At 34.0% G+C, this 21,637-nt stretch overlaps 3 protein-coding genes across 5 annotated transcripts; 1 reads left to right on the top strand and 2 right to left on the bottom strand.

Moving 5' to 3' along the window:
• Window positions 1-461: 461 nt before the first annotated feature.
• LOC142641405 (reticulon-like protein B16) lies at window positions 462-5,133 on the bottom strand. 3 transcript variants are annotated; one of them, XM_075815838.1, is made up of 5 exons: window positions 4,689-5,133; window positions 2,555-2,735; window positions 2,309-2,451; window positions 1,682-1,755; window positions 462-996 (listed from the first exon to the last, which is right to left on the bottom strand). In XM_075815838.1, the coding sequence occupies exons 1-5, from the start codon at window positions 4,846-4,848 to the stop codon at window positions 922-924; spliced, it is 633 nt and encodes a 210-aa protein (XP_075671953.1). In that variant the 5' UTR covers window positions 4,849-5,133; the 3' UTR covers window positions 462-921. The 3 variants fall into 3 exon arrangements, with proteins under 3 accessions (XP_075671953.1, XP_075671951.1, XP_075671952.1); XM_075815836.1 differs by having other exon boundaries at window positions 1,682-1,751; window positions 2,310-2,451; XM_075815837.1 differs by having other exon boundaries at window positions 1,682-1,751; window positions 2,310-2,451; window positions 4,695-5,133.
• An 8,020-nt stretch (window positions 5,134-13,153) lies between these two features.
• Window positions 13,154-19,051, top strand: LOC142640409 (UDP-xylose transporter 3-like). The gene is made up of 7 exons (XM_075814484.1): window positions 13,154-13,888; window positions 15,450-15,634; window positions 15,748-15,815; window positions 17,501-17,633; window positions 17,843-18,004; window positions 18,099-18,371; window positions 18,542-19,051. Exons 1-7 carry the CDS (start codon window positions 13,768-13,770, stop codon window positions 18,656-18,658), a joined length of 1,059 nt encoding a protein of 352 aa, XP_075670599.1. The 5' UTR covers window positions 13,154-13,767; the 3' UTR covers window positions 18,659-19,051.
• A 336-nt stretch (window positions 19,052-19,387) lies between these two features.
• Window positions 19,388-21,134, bottom strand: LOC142640408 (protein DETOXIFICATION 53-like). Its single transcript, XM_075814483.1, has one exon. It carries the CDS (start codon window positions 20,880-20,882, stop codon window positions 19,488-19,490), a length of 1,395 nt encoding a protein of 464 aa, XP_075670598.1. The 5' UTR covers window positions 20,883-21,134; the 3' UTR covers window positions 19,388-19,487.
• Window positions 21,135-21,637: the final 503 nt, after the last annotated feature.

The raw sequence follows: 21,637 nt of genomic DNA, 5'->3' as shown, positions 1-21,637 counted from the left end.
AACAGGTTCTCAAATCTTAATACATTGTGTTGTTTTTGTTCCATAGCATTAGTGTCGATTTTCTGATCTTGTTATTTTGAACAAACAAACATCTAATCTATACCTTTACTGAAAATTCTGTAAGTTGTTGATTAGCATGGAGGCATATCTGACAGCTTCCTTTCATGTCAAATAGGCTTTTCTGGTCAAGATCATAACCAACTATATTAAGTTTCAATCTGATTGTGAACTTGAAACTCAGGTTGTCTTTCTGGCTTCTTGCCTACTTGACAGTAAAGGGTTAGCATTCCTGATTATTCAACAGATAATCAGCGTTCTGCTTTCTGGCTTCTTACCTACTCAATCCTGATTTTTCAATAGAGAATTAGCATTCTTTAATTAATCATGAGCAGGCAATGAAAAACATCCCTTGAGGTTCATGGAAAACCAGAATTATTGCAATAGCTGGTAACCATAAAGTCGATAATCTTTGCCCAGTGGACTGATATTGTTATGAGAATGGGCCACATGGCCGAAGCCATTTGTTATGGGGTTTTCACAAAATAAAGTTTAGGCCACTGAGCCACTTCAAGAACATGTAACAGAAGAAAAGCTGGCTATTCAAAACTTCCAAATCTACACGGCTGTGCCAAGCTCACAAATTTTCTTTATCAATTCTAATGAAAGAGAATGGGCATTCCACCCATTATGTACAGAGAGAACCAGGGATTTCGGTCTTGGTCCACCAACAAAAAGACAACAAATAACAAACATACAGAACTTGAGAACAGCAACTGCAACTCCAAAATAGCCCACTTTGTTACTCATTACTGAAACTAGAATTTCAGAACTATGAATCCTTGTTCTTAGAAAAACTCCGGGGGAGTCTGCTAAAAACACCATCATCCACTATTTTATAGTGCTTTGAAAATTGTCGATGGATTATTCCGCAATACCTATCAACAGGCTCCTCATATTTGCTGTACAAGGCAGGAACTGTAATTGATATGATGGTTCCTGTTGCCATCGAATTAGAGAAAAGTGTAAGTAGAGCATTAAAAACTGAGGAACTTATTTGTAAATCAACCTCTCTCTCTCTCTCTCTCTCTCAAGAAAAAGAAATAGAAATAAATAAATAAAACATTTTTTGATAAGTGTCTTATGCACCTGATTCTGTGTATAAGAAAAAAGCAGTTGGCTGGAAAGTTTTTGGCGAGCTCAATGGGAGCTCAATTTGTTGCCAAGACATAATGGATGTCTTATGCTAACCATGCAAGAATGGTTAATTTTCAAATTTGCCTCAAGTTTGAAACAAAATCCGGATAGTCACATGTGATCTACAGTAGCACACACTAGCAGGGGCAAGCAAAACATCCCATGACATGGCAAGACAGATATATTGCTAAAGGTTGAAAATCTAAGGTCAATTGGCAGATATACATACGACAGAAAGCCACAGTGCATCTTTTTAAGACAAAGGAAGAACAAGGGCGTAAGAAAGAGACAAGATTTTCCTATATAATAACCGGGCCAAATTATGTGATGATAAACAAATAATATGTACATTGATAGATATATAATGGCTTTAAAAGGAAAAGGTTTGAAAAAGAAAACAATAAGCAGCACACACGCACACAGAGGAACGAGTTACACAACATCAGCCACTGCACTTAAGTGACAGACTAAGGATGAATTTGCATACCAATAAATGCAAGAGTGAAGAAAGAGAAGTAGCTACCGATGACAGACAAGAGCCACATACAGACCACCACCTGCAATACATAATAGTACGTGAGAGAATTCCCTAAATGAATCAGCAAGGTACACAATGCACAATTAAAAGAAAATTCCCATGGTTTCAGTGGGATCAATAATAGATCCCAAGAACCTATTTGAATAGCAGAGAGCTCCATAAATCATGCAGGGGATTGGAACCCAAATACAGTGGTTTGCACTACCTGCCCTGCAAACCAAATAGAACAAACATTGATACCAAATTGTTATCTAAGAGTAAATTAAACACAGTTGAGTCGCAGAGCAGTTTCTGAAACAGAAAATTCTTGTCTTTCTTTAGAGAAAGGCTCTGCACAGGAACTCATGGTCACCCCTGCCCATTTTTGGACATTTCCCCACATCTCTGCCCCCTCTTGGCATATTTAAACCATTTTTTTTGGGCACCAATAAATGTAGGTTGATTATCATTTTGACAATGGATGAATAATTGTCATCTACAAATCATGATTGCCTCATATTTTGCCCCACTATGGTTGCAACATCTCAGTCATACAGCTTAGCATGTTTGAATAACTATACTGTAAATCTAGACTGACCTTGAAAAAAAGTCTAAAATCCTTGCCAAGAGTGATGTCGTGAGCCATATGCAGCACATTATTGATTTTAACACGAAATGATGCTGCAGCATTATTAACCATTTCCTCTGATAATACTAGCTCCAGTAATGTTTGTACTTGTCTGCTCAAGAACAGAAACAGTTCTCATGATGAAAATAGTTTTGGCTCTATAATAGTAGAGAGATATAATCAATTAGCAGATCAAGGGTAAGATTGCCCCTTACCTATCTCTGATAGCGTTATAATTGGCCCGAAGAAATAATAGTATAATTAAAATCAGCAACACATCTGAACAAATTGATAAGAATGATAATCCAGACCGCTCAAATAGGAGCCATGCAACTGTAGCAACAACAATGACACCAAAAGAAGCAGTCTGCCGCTTCCACAATATAATATCGGCAGCTAAAATAAAAATACAGATAGTCAAGTAAAATGATATCAACTAGAGAACACATGTAAATATGCAAGAAGGCTGTAGCTGTTGAAAAATAATATGAAAATTTACATTACTAGCTTGCTGCAAGTTTTGAAGGCAAATTGTAATTGCTAATAAAATAAAGCGGTACATATTATAAATGCTCAGCACGTCATAATCCAGCTAATTAGAGTTGGTACTAAAAAAAATTCAAATGGATTGAAGGCAGGGGGATGAGAAACATAAAGATAAAGTAAATGTCAAATCCAAATAAAATAAAATAAAAGAGGACCCAGAAAAAGAGTTGGTCTGCAGAGGATAGGAAATTTTTCAATGATAAAGTACACAGGATTTGTTCTCATCTCAGATCAGGCACCCCTTCTATCTCCTACATATGTAAAGTACTGTAATGCAAATCCAACTGATTTTGCATGAAAGAAAAATGCAGCAAACAGTCAAGCCATTCGAAAAGGCTGGACTCTTTTAGCAGAAAGAGAGAGAGAAGAAGAAGAAGATGATGAAAAGGCTGGTCTCAGCAAATTGATACAAACTTTCAATCAGAGGAGAGCAAAAAATTTTCCTGTACGTGATGGATTAAAAGAGAAAACCAACAGCAGTTGTGATTGCAAAGAAGGAAGTAACATAAATCCAAGTTGTACTAAAACCATTGATTCAAAATATAGAAACTCCATGTATAATCTCTCTTTTTTTTCTTTTTTCTAAAAGTAAAAACTGTGATATATAATCATTGATACAATGGCATATACTACACATCATTAATACTATCACTTTTAGAGAGAATACATCAAGAAGAGTTTTTGCAAGGCGAATCACTGGAAGAAATAAAAGAAGTTACTTCAATTAAACCTAGGTACAACACACAGGTTCGTTAGGCAAACTTTGTGATATAATGGACTTGTATGACATAACATAAATAGTGGTTGCTACTACAATATCATCTTAACTAAGAGTGACATTCTATCCTTTTTTTTCCAGTACTATTCTTTTCTTCTTATCTTCTCATATGATGTGCATTTATCACCATCCTTTTCGATTTCAGCCAGTCTTGCATTGTTTAATATCTAAATTTCCTATACCAGGGTACCATAGCAATCTACACATACAATTAATAATGAACCAAAGGGGGACCACTCCTCTTTAACATAACTTTCAGAAAATTCAGTTGCCTTCTATTGATGGTCTAACACCATGGTATGATTTCAGATGTTAGGATTGAGAATTGGGAACTTTTAACGGGCAGAACAAGCCACTGCAAAAGGCCCTTGAGTACATTCAAACAAAACAATCTATTGCACAAATACTTTCTCCATTCATGATTGCCCCCATCCAATTTTACCTAACAGGTATCATCTCTTCTATCGTTTTTATATTTTCAATTAAAACTGTTTTGCCTATTAAAAGTTTCCAATTCTCAATCCTATACATCATCCTGAATGATAAATAAAAGAAAGGCATGATAGCACAAATAACTTACTTGAACACAGAGTTAAAATTTTTGGAAACAATTACTAATCCATCAAAGTCTAAGTAACATGATACCAAATTATGTTCCTCTTTCGCATTGGTCAAGAACCCACAAACTTAATTAGAGAATAAGAAACAATCACCAATTTTTCAATTCATAAAACTTACATTAAGGGATGGAATTGAACTCCAGCACAAATTGTCTAGCCACAATAACACACTAAAAAAGACACAAACTTACAAAGAGTGATCACATCAACAGTTGTGTTTAAAATTGAAAATGCACGAAAGCCCACTTCACATAACACCCAAATCTGTTCTTTATTAGAAGTAATCAAAAATTCCCATCAACTTAAAACCACTATAAATCATAAAGCCCAAATGTAAAGGATGCAACTTTAACATATGAAAATGAAATAAAGTCAGTCAAAAATCCTTTTCTTTTCTTTTTTTACCTTTACCTCCACCCATACACCTGTGGACTGTGCCTTGGCGACCAAACAATCGGTAAGCTGACTCTCCTGGGCTACCTGAAGATGTTGAAGATGTGCAAGCTGCGGCCTTTCTTGCATCCCCTTCATCCTCTATGCTACAAAAGTCCTCTGGACTTTCCATGAAAACCCAGAACTAATACAACCCCAGACAAGAAGGAGCAAGAATAGGCAAAAACTTGAATTGGGCAACTGAGAATATTTCTAGGTGGTTTCAAAATCTTGAAAGCTGAGAACAACTTTTCTTTTTGTGTCAGAGACTCCAAGTTGGGATCTGAGAATCCCGGAGTATTCAACTTCACGCTTTCCGAGGTGAAGACGTGGCCAGTTTTAAAAGAAACTAAGAAAGGGTCAAAGTCGACTTTACAACCTCCGCCGGTGATAATATTGAACTGAAAGATTTTGTTGAGGCGATACTATATATGGTCGCCTTTGAAAGGCTATAAATAGCCCAAATAATTTTTATAGAGTTTCCTTAAAATTCTCTTTTAATGTGGATATTTTTTATATTTTTTAGTTAAATATTTATATAATTAAATCTTAAGAAGGTAACCTAAGGAACAGAACCTAAGCTCATATAATTAAGTTTTATCCATTTTTATAACCAATTTTTTTAATGGGTTTTATAACCAAAAAATAACTCTATACTTTTACTTGCGTCAAATTTAAACCCTAAAACTTCGCAAAAAAATTTGTAAATACAAATATAACAAATTGTGAATGATAGATAATAGTGTGATGTTCATAATAAAATATTATCAATTCAATTATTATGAAAATTATTATATTTGCAAAAGTACTCATGCTATTGTTACCTTCACAATCAAAATCTCTATCACTCTACTAAATTATGTGCAATGAATCTATAACATACATCAATACACAAAAAAATATAAAAATATATTTTATTCAACATGTATATTTTGCACCCATTATAGTCTGTAATGGCAACACATAAACACATATCATCATCTCAACGATTCAGTGTATTGGAGTGATGCACTTTAGTCTTTGCCTTTTCTTTTTGTTTTTTAATATCTTTTTGGAGGAGACTACTGACATTTATTTTTATACCCTAAACATCTTTCTTTATTTCACTTTCTGGCTGATCTATTGCATTCTTCCAGTTTTGGTAAAAAATAATTTTGCTGTTTCTCAAATTGGCATAAAGGTGGTAATGGCCTTTTTCTTGGGGGGGTGGGGAGAGCCAAATGTGAAGTGGAAAATGGATGGGTCTTGATCCGGCTTCAATGCCCCTTGTTTCACAAATGGCGGACAAAGTTGGTTTCAAGGTTCTTCCGTTCTTGTAGTTTATTATTCTTTCTTCTTTTTTCCTTTTCAACCGCATCATTTGATAACCTAGATGCTAATTTAACCATTGATCTACAAAGCTCTTGATGGAATTGTTAATTTACTTGTAAAGAAAGTTGTTACTTCCATTGAAATTCTAATTACCAAATGAGTTCTCACAAGCACTACATATAATGCTTAGTAGTTGATAATTTACTTAAGAAATTTGTTGCTTCCATTTAAATTTTAACTACTCATTGAGTTCTTATTAGGGGTGACAATTCATATTCGCTTGTCGAGTTCGTGTCGTGTCAACTTATGAGTATCCGACTATATAGGTCAACACTAACTCAACATATTTATTAAACGAATTAAGATTCCTCAACTCTAACACAACCTATTTATTAAACGGGTCAGTCATGTCGACTTGTTTATTAGATTTTATCAAAATAAAAAATATATATTTATGAAAAAACAAACAAATAAATATTTTTAATATAAAATTTAGAACTAATGAATAACTGCATCACAAATAATTATTCAAAATTAAAGCATATCTTAATATCACAAATAATCAGTCACAATATGTAAAAAAAAAAAAAACCACAATGACTAATAAGTTTATGTACCTAGGGTTTGAAAGGTATATTAGTAAAATATTATTAATTAAACGGGTCAAACGGATTCCATATGTTGAACACTAACCCAAACTATTTATTAAACGGGTCATGTGTGTCAAAAAGAATATGACACGAACTCATTAAACCTCAACTCATAACCTGCTAGTTTCATGTCGTGCTATGTCGTATTGAGTTCACGAGTCGTGTCCAGTTCACGAGTCGTTTCCAATTTTACCACCCCTAGTTCTTATAAGCAATACTCATATTATATAGTGGTTGTTGATCTCCTTGTAAAGAAAGTTGTTACATCTTGTTAAATTCTAATTGCTTGATGAATTCTCATAAGCAACACACATAAAAATACATTGGCGAAATTGGTCATTTACCACTTTTCGCGGAAATTATTAGCAAAATATCATTGTTTACAAAATAAGTAGCAATATACCACTTTTTGAAACTCGAGTTTCATGAACTCGAGTTTGTTGTGTAAATCGAGTTTTAAACACTCGAGTTTCATAAATAAATAAAAACTTGTGCTGACATGGATTTTTTTTTTTAAATGCCACATGGAACTCGAGCTTGGTAAACTCAAGTTCCATGCAACACAATACTCGAGCTTACCAAGCTCGAGTTCTTTGTAAATATAAAACTCGAGCTTAATGTTTTTTTTTTTCCTTCTATGGTACTCGAGCTTACCAAGCTTGAGTTCCTTGTAATATGAACTCGAGTTTGCTAAGCTCGAGTTCCTTATACTTTAAAAAAAAAATTTGATAATTAACAAATAAACATAAACATCAAAATAAGTAATTTTTTTCATTTGAACACACAAACATATGTTTTTATTTATTTAAATAGAAGCATTATAAAATATAGAAATCATAATTCCAAAATATTAATTTTTAGGCCACTCATACCCCTTGTTCATTCATTTTTAACATACTCATCAATTTCTAACTTCTAGGAAGCATTATGGTCAAATTGGCTGAAATATTGGGGGTTACAATAAGAAATTAGAATATGTAAAAGAAAAATCTCACTCCATTTTTAGCCATGGGCACACCAAAAGAAGTTTAAGCTACATATTGTTACTTTATCAATCCTATTTCAAATTACTATATGGTCAATGATTGATAAGTATTGCAGAAATAGTGAACCACTCGGATATAAAGAAGAACTTACGTCTTACCACGTCTGGATATGTAAGTTCTTGACTCATACTGTTTCCAAGAGGAATGTAAAAGATTTCTTCTATACATCTATAAATTGAGGCTGGATCTCATAATTTAGCATATTTTTTCGTGGTCTCTAATTTTCCCTCTTTCTAACTCTTATTTTCTTTTCTTTTCTCTCTTACGTTAAAGATGATCTAGAGGCTCTAGCCTTAGGAATTTCTTTTTTGTAAGCAAGATGTTTCAGGTTTCAAAGAGAATTGAATACATTTCTTTGAACCCTAAAATATTCTTTCACTAAGAAGAGCACATCCATGCAAGAGGCAGTTTTTGTTTTCCTTATTCTGTGATCTTTTCTATTAGTTCTACTTGATGGTGCGTGATTAGATTAAGGATGTTTATTTTATTTTATTTTCTGATGTTATTGCTATGAGTTGCATAAACTTAGTTAAAATATTTCTTTAAATAAATCTCTTGTTATTATGATTTTTCTTTTGAGTTAAAAAAATATGCTCATTATGGATCTTTTTTTTTAAAACTAAAAACATATTTGTATTTTCATTAAATACAGATCTGAATTTTTTTTACACTTCAAAACTGATATGTATTTTCATTAAATACAAATCTGAATTTTTTACACATCAAAATAAATCTGTATTTAAAAATTAGAATGTTGAAATTAAAATTTCTATATTTTACAATTGTTCTATTTAAATAAATAAAAACATATGTTTGTGCGTTCAAATGACAAATATTACTTATTTTTATGTTTATGTTTATTTGTGGATTATCAATATATATATATAAGGAACTTGAGCTTAGCAAACTCGAGGTCCATATTACAAGGAACTCGAGCTTGGTAAGCTCGAGTACCATAGAAGGAAAAAGAAAAAAGAAAAAAAAGCATTACATTTAAGTTTTGTATTTACAAAGAACTCGAGTTTAGTAAGTTCGAGTATTGTGTTGCATGGCACTCGAGTTTACCAAACTCTAGTTCCATGTGGCATTTCTTCAATAAAAAAATTCACGTCAGCACAAGTTTTTTTTTTATGAAACTCGATTTACACAGCAAACTCGAGTTTCATGAACTCGAGTTCCAAAAAAATGGTATATTGCTAACTCAAGTTTCAAAAAAAGCAGTATATTGCTACTTATTTTGCAAATAGTGGTATATTGCTAATAATTTTTGCGAAAAGTGGTAAATGGCCGATTTGGCCGTAATACATTAATAAATTGATTGATAATTATAATGGCATCTACAAATGTCCATTTGACATTACTTTTAAGTTGGTTTTTAACTATAGAGTTTTTTTTTTTTTGTGGTAATATAAAGGCTTAGGGTCTGTTTGGATACCGTTTATTTTGCTGGAACTGAAAACTTATTGTTGAAGGTAATGTAGATAAAGGTAAGAGTTAGTTGAAATAGTACAATGGAACTCATGAATAGTATCAAAAAGTGCAGTGAGATCCATGAATAGTAGCAAAAACAAGCTGAATAGTGAAATAATTTATAATTTTCATTGGTTCCCAAATGCACACTTAACTAAAAAACGGAAGTGTGACAAATTACATGATTCTAATATATACATGTGTGTGTGTGTGTGTGTGAGAGAGAGAGAGAGAGAGAGAGATTACAATGAATAAAGCACCAAAATTATGTCCCATAAAAAAAAAAAAAAAAAAGCACTAAAATTATGAATTTGTATAGAGAATAATGAATTGTTGATTTTTTTTTTTTTATAAAAATATTCAAATATTCAGTTTTACTCAGAACCTCCTTAAAACTCTTTAAAAAATGACCAAATGCTTATTATTATTATTATTATTATTATTATTATTATTATTATTATTATTATTATTATTATTTGTTGCTGTTGTTGTTATTTTTTTTATAATTCAATAATTATAGTTATAATGGGTGGAAAGAATTTGAATCCTAGACGTTCATATTAAAAATACTTAGAGCATCCACATTAGTGGATGCAAAGTTTTTTCCATTTTACATATCTAAAACCTACTTTTTCTATTTTACACATTCATTTTTACAAAATACCCACATCAGTTTATTTATTTTATACATTTATTCAATAAAATATTCATTCTTTTACATTTTTTATTATTTTCTCACTCATGGTCTCTCTCTCTCTCAAACCCAACCATTGTCATCATTAGATTTAGGTGCATTTCTAAGTCCTGGTTCTCTTTAATTTCCAGCCATGACTTCAACACAAAATACCACAATTGGACTCTCTCAAACACCACCAAAGACTCACCCTACCTTCTCTTTAGTCATTACGATCTAAAAAAGAAGAAAGTGCGCTTCGCTTTGCTCTCTTCTGATGACCCATTCCCTCTTAAACATTTTTCCAAACACTTAGACTGCAGGCTAAAGCTGGGTGTCAGAGGGGGTGACCCAATCCCAGACCCTACCAATCGGCGTATTCTTATGAAACAAGCGGAAAAGAGAGGGTTTTTCGCATACCCATCAGATTTTGTAGAGTTACCTTGCCCATACCAGATGGTTGAGAGCTTACAGATGTAGAAAAAATGCTTGAAGAAAGAAGAGCTTCCAGATGAGTGGTTGAAGTAGAGAGTGAATGAGGAGTGAGACAGAGAAGGTCAAAAAGAAGCAAAGACAAAAGAGAGAAAAACGGAGAACAACAGAAACAAGAGAGAGAAAAAATTAATAAAATAATAAATGGACGAGCTATAGTAACCGTGCAAATATACACAGTTACTGTAACAAGTGTATAAATATACACATCTTTGCACACTTTTAGAAGCATTGGTATGAAGCATTTTTTAAGCAAAATGTGTAAAAATTGTGTCTTTTTTATTATACAAAAAGTTGTATCTTTTCCTTTTTCTTTTTAGAGATGTTAATTAAGCTCTTGTAAACTTTTGACAATTCTTTATATATAAAAAAAAGAAGCTTTTCTTAAAGCACATTAACATCCCTTCAAAAAGCTTAAGACTCATTGTAGTGTGTGTTTGGATCCAAATTAAAAAGCCAATTTATTTTTGCTACTATTCATGGGTCTCACTGCACTTTTTGGTACTATTCATGGGTCACATTATACTATTTCAATTAACTTTTACCTCGGCCAAATTTGGTAAATAGTACGAATTCCGAAAAATTTTCAGTGAATGGTATGCGGTTGAAAGTATTTAGTAAGTTGGATTGTTTTTTGAAAATCGAGTTTGTGAAACTCAAGTTCCACCCCAAAATCGAGTTTCTCAATCTTGATTTAGACTTGTTGTGAATTAAAAAAAAAAAAAAAAGTGGAACTCGATTTTAGTAAACTCGAGTTCCATGCTTTAGAAAAAAATAAACCAAATGGAACTCGAGGGAAGCAAGCACGAGTTCTGTTGTTTTTTTAAAGTGGAGCTCGAGTTTAGTAAACTCGAGTTCTACTTTTTTTTCTTTTTTTTTTTTTAAAATTCACGTTGGGTCTAAATCGAGTTTGAGAAACTCGATTTTGGGGTGGAACTCGAGTTTCACAAACTCGATTTTCAAAAAAAAGTCCAACTTACTAAATACTTTCAACCGCATACCATTCACTGAAAATTTTCCGAAATTCATACTATTTACCAAAATTTTCTCTTTTACCTCTATGTATATAGTACTTTCAACAAAAAAATTTCAATTTCAGCAAAATAAACGGATTTCAAACAGGCTCGTATTGTCTCAATTTTTTTTTGTTGGCCAAAAACATCACACAAGTATTTATATTATATTAACTTCAACTCTATTTATTGTTGAAATTAAAGTGTATTTGGAAGAGCTTATTTTCATTGGTCCATTGAGCTTAAAAATACCACTCAAATGTATTGTTATACCTAGAAAAATAAAATAAAATATTTAAAAATCATACATAAGCTAAAATAAACTCAAAAAGTTGAAGAAGAAAAATCAGTATAATTTTATAAATAATCATCTAGTCCAAAGATTTTTAAATTTTGTTTTCTTTAGAATCTTTAATTAGAAAGTTTGTGCACAAGCACAAGCTGCATAGGTTATGTCTTCTCCAGCCACTCCTAAAAAGTAATCACTCAAGGCAACTAGCAATTTTTTTTTTTAATACAAAATAGAATTTTTCCTCTAATTTAATCTGAGTGTATATGTGTGTGAAGTTCTCTCCTAGAGACTTGAATCCCGGCTTTTGCCGCCTACACCCCACAAGTATTTATATTTGTAAAGTGACCACCGCTCTTATGACTACCACACTAAGGAAGAGCGGTGGTAACTAGTAAATTATTATTAATAGTGAAATAAATTAAAATTTTGGGATTTAAAAGGAAAAAAATTATAAATAAGAGGAATCCAGATCTTCACAATCTAGATCCCACCTTTTTTATTTTTAAAAGCAAATATGGATGCTGAAGATTTGAATTTTTTTTTTTTTTACTCTCTAAAAGCAAATCCGAATTTTCAACTTATGGTTCCAACTTATTTCTTAGAAAGCGAATATTTGGATTCTACTTTTTTTTTTTTTTTTGAATGAAAATATGAATTTGGAACTTTCGGATTCCACTCCACTCTCTCTCTCTCTCTCTCTCAACCAGCTTTATATCTCTCTATGTTTTATGTTTTTCCTTCTCTCATTTAGTTATTCTATCTCTCTCCAAGTATTGGTGTTGTAATTGATGTTGTACTCATTCCAATTGTGTAATACTAGTATGAAAGCTGGAACAGAGGAAGAGACTGGAGGAGATAAGACTTAGAGAGAGGAAATAAAACATACCAATAATAATAAAATGCAAATTGCCTTTGGTTCACCCATCCAGAGGAATACGAATCTTTTGTTTTTTTTGTCGACAAAAAAAAAATCAAAGAGAATATTGATGACATGAAATATATCCACAATGTAATGAGCTTCCATTTATAAACAGTTAGGAAAAAAAAAAAATCTTACCCTATATGGTAAGGACTCAAGCTTTCTAGTATATAAATTTTATGGGTTGTGTTAACGGGTACCGTAAAATGACCGTTAACAACACATTTTAGGTAATTTTTTGTATAACTTTTTTAACTTTTGACACTTTTTCAATTTTTTTTAATCTATTTTGGCAATTTTTTTGATAGTTTTTTTTTTGTCTTTTTAAATGAAACACAAAAAATAAAATGTTAACAAATATCGCACAGTGCTCGTTAACATTTATCAAATTTTATTACGTAGATAGTATCAAATTATCAACCACAGGAAAAATCTTTTTTTTTTTTGTGGTAAAAACCCCAAGGAAAATCATTTAGATGAAATTATAATAAATTAATGTATTTACCAATCACAGAAATTTAAAAAAAAAAAAATGAACGGGTTGAAAGTTCAGCAATTAGATTCATTCATTCATTCTACGAAACCGTAGGACCCGAATGACCGGACACCGACACAAACAAAAAAACCCAATCTCCATCTTTGATCAAAACCGCGTTACCTTTCTTTCTTTTCCTACTCTCTTTCCTCTTAATTCATTCTCTGAATCACAATATCCGAATCCTCTGCCTCTATTACTCTTTACAATCCCCCAGCTTTTTCAACCCCCACTTGTCCTTACACCTCTGAAAAAGCAAAGCAAAAAAACAAAACAACAAAACCCAGTTCCGACATTGTATTGTATTGTATTTCATTTATTTTTTGGTTTCTAATACCTCATAATTATCAAATTTAGTTAGTTTTGGTATACTGCTATTAAATTAGTACCAATTCACCAAACCAGACACATACTGATACAGTCTGTTTTAACTTTAGTGGCACTTCTTTTCTTCCCAAAGTGACTGCTTGCCTAACCAAGAAAGTTTTCTTTTTATCAAAAATCAAAGACCGCCCCACAATCCCATTTTTACTCACACACCCAGATCGGATCAGATCCAAAGCTTTGGTTTTTATCAAACAGCCACTTCCAGTTAGTGGAATTTGAGGTGGGTTTGTGATTAGAGAGACCAGTAACAGGAAATCAAAGAAGATGGGTGAGGGTGAGCGATTCCAGCTGGGAACAGTTGGGGCGTTGTCTCTGTCCGTGGTTTCATCTGTGTCTATTGTGATTTGTAACAAGGCTCTAATGAGCTCATTGGGTTTTCATTTCGGTAAGTTTAAGGTTTTTTTGTTTCACAACCTCGTTTTCTGCTAGATATTTTGGTCAAACGTGGCATTTGTAGTTTTTTGTCTGATTCTTTTGCCAAGTTACAATCTTGTTAATAAATTATAGTTAAGATATGTGCTTTTGTGTTTCATTTATGTTTGACCTTATTGGGTATGTTTCTTTCTTTGTAATTTGATTTTTATTGACGTAGTTAAGTGTCTAACTGTCAAAGTGGGGGATATGAGGTTGGCGAGTTATAAATAATAGTATATCAAGTAGAAAGGGACTAATCTAAATTGTTGTAATTTATGCATTGAAGTACCAAAATGGGAGATCTTTCATGCTAACTATATTTATTAATGGTGACGGCTGGACATTTGAAGTGGCTCCATGGAATTAGAGCATCCCTCTCTAGTCTTTCCCCTCGCCCCTATTCTTTGATGTTTGTAAATCGAGGAATTTAAAGTTCTAATAGCTAATCTCATTTTGTGATATATTGGTAACTGATATATAATCTCCGATGAGCCATCTGGTTCTGTGTTCAATTCTATGTATAAGACAATTATTGAATTTTATACTTCACTTATTCATAGTAGAAAATTTTTACTAAGTTATGGTGCTAGGGATTTTTTTCCTGATGAGTGATGAATAAAGGCATTTTCTGATGAATTAGTTTTTTTTTTTTTAACCCAAGTTACCTTCAAAGGATCCCTCATATTTTTATCATGAATATTTCATGCCGACCCAAATATCTTGGATGTATTAGAGACATATTCTGGCATATCCAAAATAATCAGATTTATAATTTAGTATATCCTGGTCCATATGAGTATTTGTTGCTTATTTTGGAGTCCATGAGTTTACTAGACCTAGTCTAATAAATTTGATTTTGATTTTTACTATAGCATATTAGCTCGACTTAGTTCCACTATTTGCCAAAACAAGATTATTGAATGATAAGTTCACATATTTTCATAATTGGTATACTTTGGGATCCCCTATATAGAATGAAAGACATAAGTGGATGACTCGTTTCTTACTATCTAAATATGAAGAAATCACAAGGTTCATCTTTGTAATTTCTTGTTGAAGCAAGAGTTGACACATCCGGTTATCACTGCAGTTTTGAGTTGCCTTGATTTGTTCTCTAGGATGATATCCCGTCTCCCAATAAATTTAAGACATCACTTTGTTGGTCTAGATCACCTGTTGCCTGAATCAGACAAAGGTGGGGGTAATTATGGGCAGGCAATGACTTGGCAATTCCCTAATGACTTTGAACAACTGTTCAATAGTCACACACGTGGTTGCCCAGTTGTGTTGTTATGAGCATATGAGACGTTAGCACTTCCGTTGGATGTGCCAATTGTGATGTAAAGCCCTCAACTAGATTATCCTTTCCAAAAAAATGTTTGGGGATATTAGTCTCATTCTACTAATTCAAAAAAGAAGAAGATTAGTCTCATTTTGATCATATTGTTACAGTCATGATGATAATGATTTGCTTTGTTAGACCTTACGATTTAAGGTGTAATAACATCTTTTATCCTCTCATATTTCTGCAGCTACAACTTTGACAAGCTGGCATCTTCTAGTCACCTTTTGTTCTCTTCATGTGGCTTTAAAGATGAAATTCTTTGAACACAAACCTTTTGACCAAAGTGCTGTAATGGGCTTTGGCATTCTAAATGGGATCTCCATTGGGCTTTTGAATTTGAGCCTGGGTTTCAATTCTGTTGGATTTTATCAGGTACTATTGTAATTCTTACTCTATTTTGAATTTTACATATATGTTTGTCCTGTGTTCTTTTAGCCTTTCTTATTAAGTTTAAGAAATTCTGAACTACTCCTTTTTAAATCCAGATGACCAAGCTGGCAATCATTCCTTGCACTGTAGTCTTGGAGACCCTCTTCCTTGGCAAGAAATTCAGGTTTCTCGAGACACTTTTACCCTTTTATGACTAAGATGTTGATATACTGATGCACTAACCTAAAATAATTATTAGTTCATCATGAACTTGGACATTATGCTGTGTCAACTACATTATTTTCACTTGAATGTAAAATTCCCTTATTTGGCTACTCTCTGTGATTGTGTACTTGTAAGTAGTACCCTTAGGGATGCTTTCAAAGGTCCTATCATTTAGTTGCACGTGTCATCTCAAACTGTATTGCAGCCATCTGGTAGTGATTGTTCATCCCAAAGAATAGGGTTGAAAACAGAATGTTGGTGAGTTTCTTAGCACCAGAATTGTTTGATTTATCAACTTTTCAGGTCATATGATTTGGAAGCCCGATGGATGCTTCATAAAGAGGACATTTTTCACTGGAATTGTAAAATTGTTGTGATTCTTGTGAAGCACTATATTATTCCAATATCATTATTGATTTAATAGTAACTCAAAATTTTCTTGCATGAATTGTGGGGTTCTTTTGTGAATTTGTGTTTGTTTTCAATGCATGTCATGGTTATCTTCAGTTATTATAAGACTACTATTTGTTGCTAATTTTTCAAGGTCAGTCATGTTCGAATTTGATGCATAACTGTCTTGGCATTCTGTATAAGGTTACATACTAGAAAGCACGGGTACGGCTCTAGGGCCGCCACACCCGCACCGGACACTCGGCGACGCGCCAATTCGCACTCAATGTGCCGATTCGGCTCCGATTCCGGATGAAACCGGCCAAAATACATGTTAAAAAATAAAATAAAATAAAAATTTGAGTTGATTTCTTATTTAGTTATTAACTTATTATATATTTGTCAAATTATTTGTTGGTTAAACAACTTAAATTGAAATTACCGAATTATTTGTAGTTATTATTGCTCTTAAATTGGTATATGTTTACCATTATCTGAAAATATATTTAATAATTTATTAGTAAATGTATCCCACCGCACCCACACTCTACTTTTTTTTAAATTGCCAAGTCTTGCACCCGCACCCGCACCCGCACCCGAACCTGAATCTGTACCCGTGCTTCATAGGTTACATATCATAAAAATCATTTGTAAGGTTACAAGTAAAAAGGTAGTTCTTTAGTTGCGCTCAAGCTAATTATTATGGTTTCTGGATATCAAATTGTCTTCCCCTCCCTTTGGAGAGACATATTGCATTTCTTCAAGGCATAAGTACCAACCACTTGCTGTAGTTATTTAAATCCTTCTTTAGCATTTAGTGCTATCTAGGGTCTTATCATATTATGCTGTCACATCTTTGCTTTTGCCTCAACTCTCTTGTGGTTTAGCACATTTTGTTTTGGTAATGCTTCCCACCTGAATTAAATTTTTAGTGATGATCAGTCTTTGTTGCTCACTTCTGGCAAACATTGTCCTGAAACTATATGTGTTCTAAAGAACATGGTTGCTACTGTTATGGATCTGCATCTCAGTGCATCAAGCGCTTCTTTTCTATCCTTTTAATTCTTTGAGCATGGATTGCCAATGTTGTCTCCTCAACTGCTGCTGTCATTTATTAAGTTTGCAAACACGTGACCTCTTTTCTGAACCAATTTAAATGCATTTTGGTTTCTTCAACTATGAAATAATCTGGTCTCTGATTTGTAATTTATGGAAACTGTACTTATATGTTCTTTATTCTTATTATTGTTGCAGTAGGACTATTCAGCTTGCACTCATTATCCTCCTTCTGGGTGTTGGGATTGCAACAGTCACAGATGTGCAACTTAATGCTTTGGGCTCTATCCTATCTCTCCTTGCAATTGTTACAACATGTGTTGCTCAAATTGTATCCTTGATGATGTTACCTTAATTGAAAATCCACGTGCACACACCTTTTGTTAAGAATCATTGAGACATGTTAAAAAAAAAAAATTTAATCTTTTGAGCTTAGGCATTGATGCTTTAGTTTGTTTATCTTTGCTGGCAATAATCTTGCATGGACAACACACTTCTATTATTTTTGCCTTGTTTAGGAACTTAACTAATTCATTTCAGATGACAAATACCATCCAGAAGAAGTTTAAGGTTTCTTCAACCCAACTTCTATATCAATCTTGCCCATATCAAGCAGGCACCTTGTTGATCTCTGGCCCATTTTTGGATGGGCTTTTGACTGATCAAAATGTATTTGCTTTCAAATATACAAATCAAGTACTGGTGAGAATCAAAAACTTTCTGAGACTGACCCCTTCTTTCTTTCCTTCCTTATGTTTGAAATTATTCTCATTCTCTCTCTCTCTCTCTCTTACAGGCATTCATCATCCTATCCTGCCTGATATCTGTCTCTGTAAATTTTAGCACATTTCTTGTAATTGGAAAGACATCCCCAGTCACCTATCAGGTGCTTGGACATCTGAAGACTTGCTTGGTATTGGCATTTGGTTATGTCTTACTTCATGACCCATTTAACTGGAGGAATATTTTAGGGATTTTGATTGCACTAATTGGGATGGTTCTATATTCTTACTTTTGCACTCGTGAGAGTCAGCAAAAGGCTAATGAAACAGCAGCACAACCTTTTCAGGTTCTGGCCACTTTTGTCAATTCTTGTCTTCTTCTATCAATATGCATGCTTTACTTCCTCGAAATTTCATCCACTGTTAAATTTAATGCCAACATGCTTTGTGAACTCTCTCTCTCTCTCTCTCCCTCGCTATGTATTTATTTTCTAAAAAAAATTCTGAATGATGCCAGGTAGTGGAAGGTGAATCTGATCCTCTGCTGAATGCGGAAAATGGGAATGGAGGATTAACTGATGCTGTTGTCCCAAAAGCCCCTGTGTGGAATTCAAACAAAGATTTGCATGCATGAAGGATTGTTCATACACCGAAGAGAAGCAGATCTCAAATTCGCGATCAAAGTAAGAGAAAGTCACTTAAATGAAAATAGGGTGGAAAATAGTGCTACTGTGAGAGCAATGGCGATATCTGTGACATAAACAGATTTTCCATGTGTTACATCTGCAATCTGCCCAGGTGTGAGCCTTCCTTTTCCTTATTAGTGTTGGTTTAGCATTATATTAAGTTGATATCCCACCAGTTAGCTCAAACGATGACTGCATATAATGGGTATCGTTGTTTTCCTGGCCAAACAAATATGGTTCAGCCTTGTAATCATTTTTTAATGAAATCTTATTGCCTGTTATATATGTAAAATTTGTATTCTCTGCGTTCTTTAATGAAATATAAGTTTCAAATTGGGTTATTTATTATTATGTAGATGAGGATATTAGCCTTTTTCCCCCCTTTTCCATAGAAGTCTGCTTAGGCCTATGGGCTAATATAGAAGGTAGCCTTCTCCCACCCTTAGGATCTGATTCTTGGCCTCTGGGATGATATTTTGTTCCAACCTGTCCTAATTTTTTCAGTATTTTCCTTGTTTATCTAATTGTTCTTCAAATAAAAAGCTGACAATAATTTTCTTCTATTTTTTGTTACTTCATGCTCCTTGTTTAACACATTTTTTCTTGCTTATCAAAAAAAAACTATGACAATAAAATAGAATGAAGTGAATGATTTTTATTTTTGGGGGCGAGGGGAATGTGAGGAATGAAACAGGAGGTTTTTGCCATTAGAAAGTGAGGGCTATCTCATATCATGGTGCCTGGTACAAGTAGTTTAGCAGCTTCTAGGGACCAAACTCAGGTAAGGAGATTGACTTCCAAATCATTATTCTCACCTTCAGCAGCTAAAGCCAGTTCCTTGGCCCTTATAGCTTGTTGCTTCCAATCTGTTGAAACCAAAGTGTAGATCATCATGCACATACATGATATCTGAGCTGCCGCAAGACCAAACCACAACCCCATAAAGCCCTTTCTGAATCTAAAACTCATGAGAACTGCAACTGGCATGCCAATTAGATAGAAGGAGCCAAAATTAATATAAGCACCCACCTTAGCCCGTGCAGAGCCTGTGAGGATTCCACATGCAGCTGTCTGGGGACTATTGCCTAGCTCACAAAAGCCTAATACAGGAAGGGCAGTTGATGTTAGAGCAAGGACATTTGGCTCACATGTAAATAGCTTGCCCCACTCATCTTGCACTGCAATTGTAAAAGCAAAAGCCAGTATACCGCTCACAATCGCCACAATGACTCCAATTATTGTTGTCTGTTGAGCCCGCGCAGGCTGCCCAGCCCCCAACTCTTGGCCAACACATGTTGATAAACCCAAGCCAAGAGAGTGAGGAAACACATAGAGCAATCCTGTTGTTTGTATGAGGATTCCCATTGCAGCCACACTTGCCTGTGGATCACTAAGTAGACCGCACAATAGGAGCATTATCTCATACCACCACCACTCCAAACAGACAGAGAGAACGCTTGGCACTGCAAGGGCTAGCAATGGTTGCCAGCCTTGAGAGCATGTATGTTTTGCTTTCCCATCCCAAGGTTTTAGTGCTGTCCTTGATTGGAAAAGGTAAACTAGCAAAGCAAGGTACAGGTTTAATGTAGTCCAGGATGAGGCTAGAGCAACACCTCTTATCCCCATATTCAAATATGTTACAAGATAGTAGTTGATAGGCAGGTGGAGAATTATTGCACAAACAGCAGATATAGTGAGGGCTTTGGTTAGACTTTGTGTCCTTATGAAAATCTTTAAGGGATGGAGGAGGACTTGCGCTAGTAAATCAGGAAGAGAATATGTTATATAAACCTTGGCCACAGACGTAATGTTTCGATCTTGACCTAACCACAGAAGGATGGGCTCCATGTTCAACCACAAAAGAGAAATTGGAATGGCTGCAAGAAAGAGGAGATACTGAGTCCTTTTGTATGTTTGGCAGAGAACTTCCCATTTTTTTGCTCCATAAGCTTGGGAACATATTGGTTCCATCCCCAATGCCAGGCCTTTCAGAACAGAGTAGCCTGTAATATTTGCAAATCCAACTGAAAGTGAGCCCCCAGCTAATTCAGCATTCCCAAGATATCCCAAGAAGATTGTAGAGATGATTGCCTTGGGATATAGAAGCAAGCTTGAGGCTACTATGGGCCATGCAATTTTACAGAGTGATGTCAGCTCCTCTGCTACCTGCATAAATTCATACACAGTATTAGGTAATTCAAGATATATTAAGACATCTGTTCAAAATATTACTTATCAAAAAAAAAAAAAAGATTCAGAATATGATTTACCATAATGCTAAGAAAACTGATAGCCACACAGAAAAATTCACGCTGTTATGTCGATTTTGCCTGTAGGTGGGATGAACAATCTTTTCACTATTTTGAAAGGATTAGGGTTTTCTTGGCTTCTTGGTTTACACCTACTTCAAATTAGAATACTCTTGTAACCCCAGAACCATCTCTTAGCAGAGCCTTATATCCCGCACCATGAAGAACTTGTAATACCCTTCTGTAAATCAACATACTCTGTATCCACCCACCAAATTCATTATAAAACCGTGATAGTGTTGATCAACAAATTGGTTTTCTATTATGAATGGAGAGGCACAAGTCACAATGCTATGCACGTGGTGGGCAGCTGCGGAAACTGACAAATGTGGTAGTTGGAATTAACTTTTGACTCCCGGAATTTTCGTTCATACAATCATGTGTCAATTTGATGAGGTCTTTCTGTTCAGATGAAATAGTGATTTTGCTTCATCTGTTTGGAAAGATGTCCCATCTGTATTTGCCAACCTGGTGACAAGTGATTGGAATTGTTTCCATTAATTGTCATTGGTTTCATTTTTATATAATGGCATCACCTTTATTCCTACTTTCCCTCTTTTACAATTTGAAGTTGACCAATTATGACTTTCAAAGGGTAGAAATCCTAGTTTGCAATTG

This window comes from Castanea sativa, chromosome 6 (genome assembly GCF_040712315.1).
Source record: "Castanea sativa cultivar Marrone di Chiusa Pesio chromosome 6, ASM4071231v1".
Classification (NCBI taxonomy): domain Eukaryota; kingdom Viridiplantae; phylum Streptophyta; class Magnoliopsida; order Fagales; family Fagaceae; genus Castanea; species Castanea sativa.
Note: the sequence above shows the minus strand (reverse complement) of the source record. Positions and strands in the feature narration are given on the sequence as shown.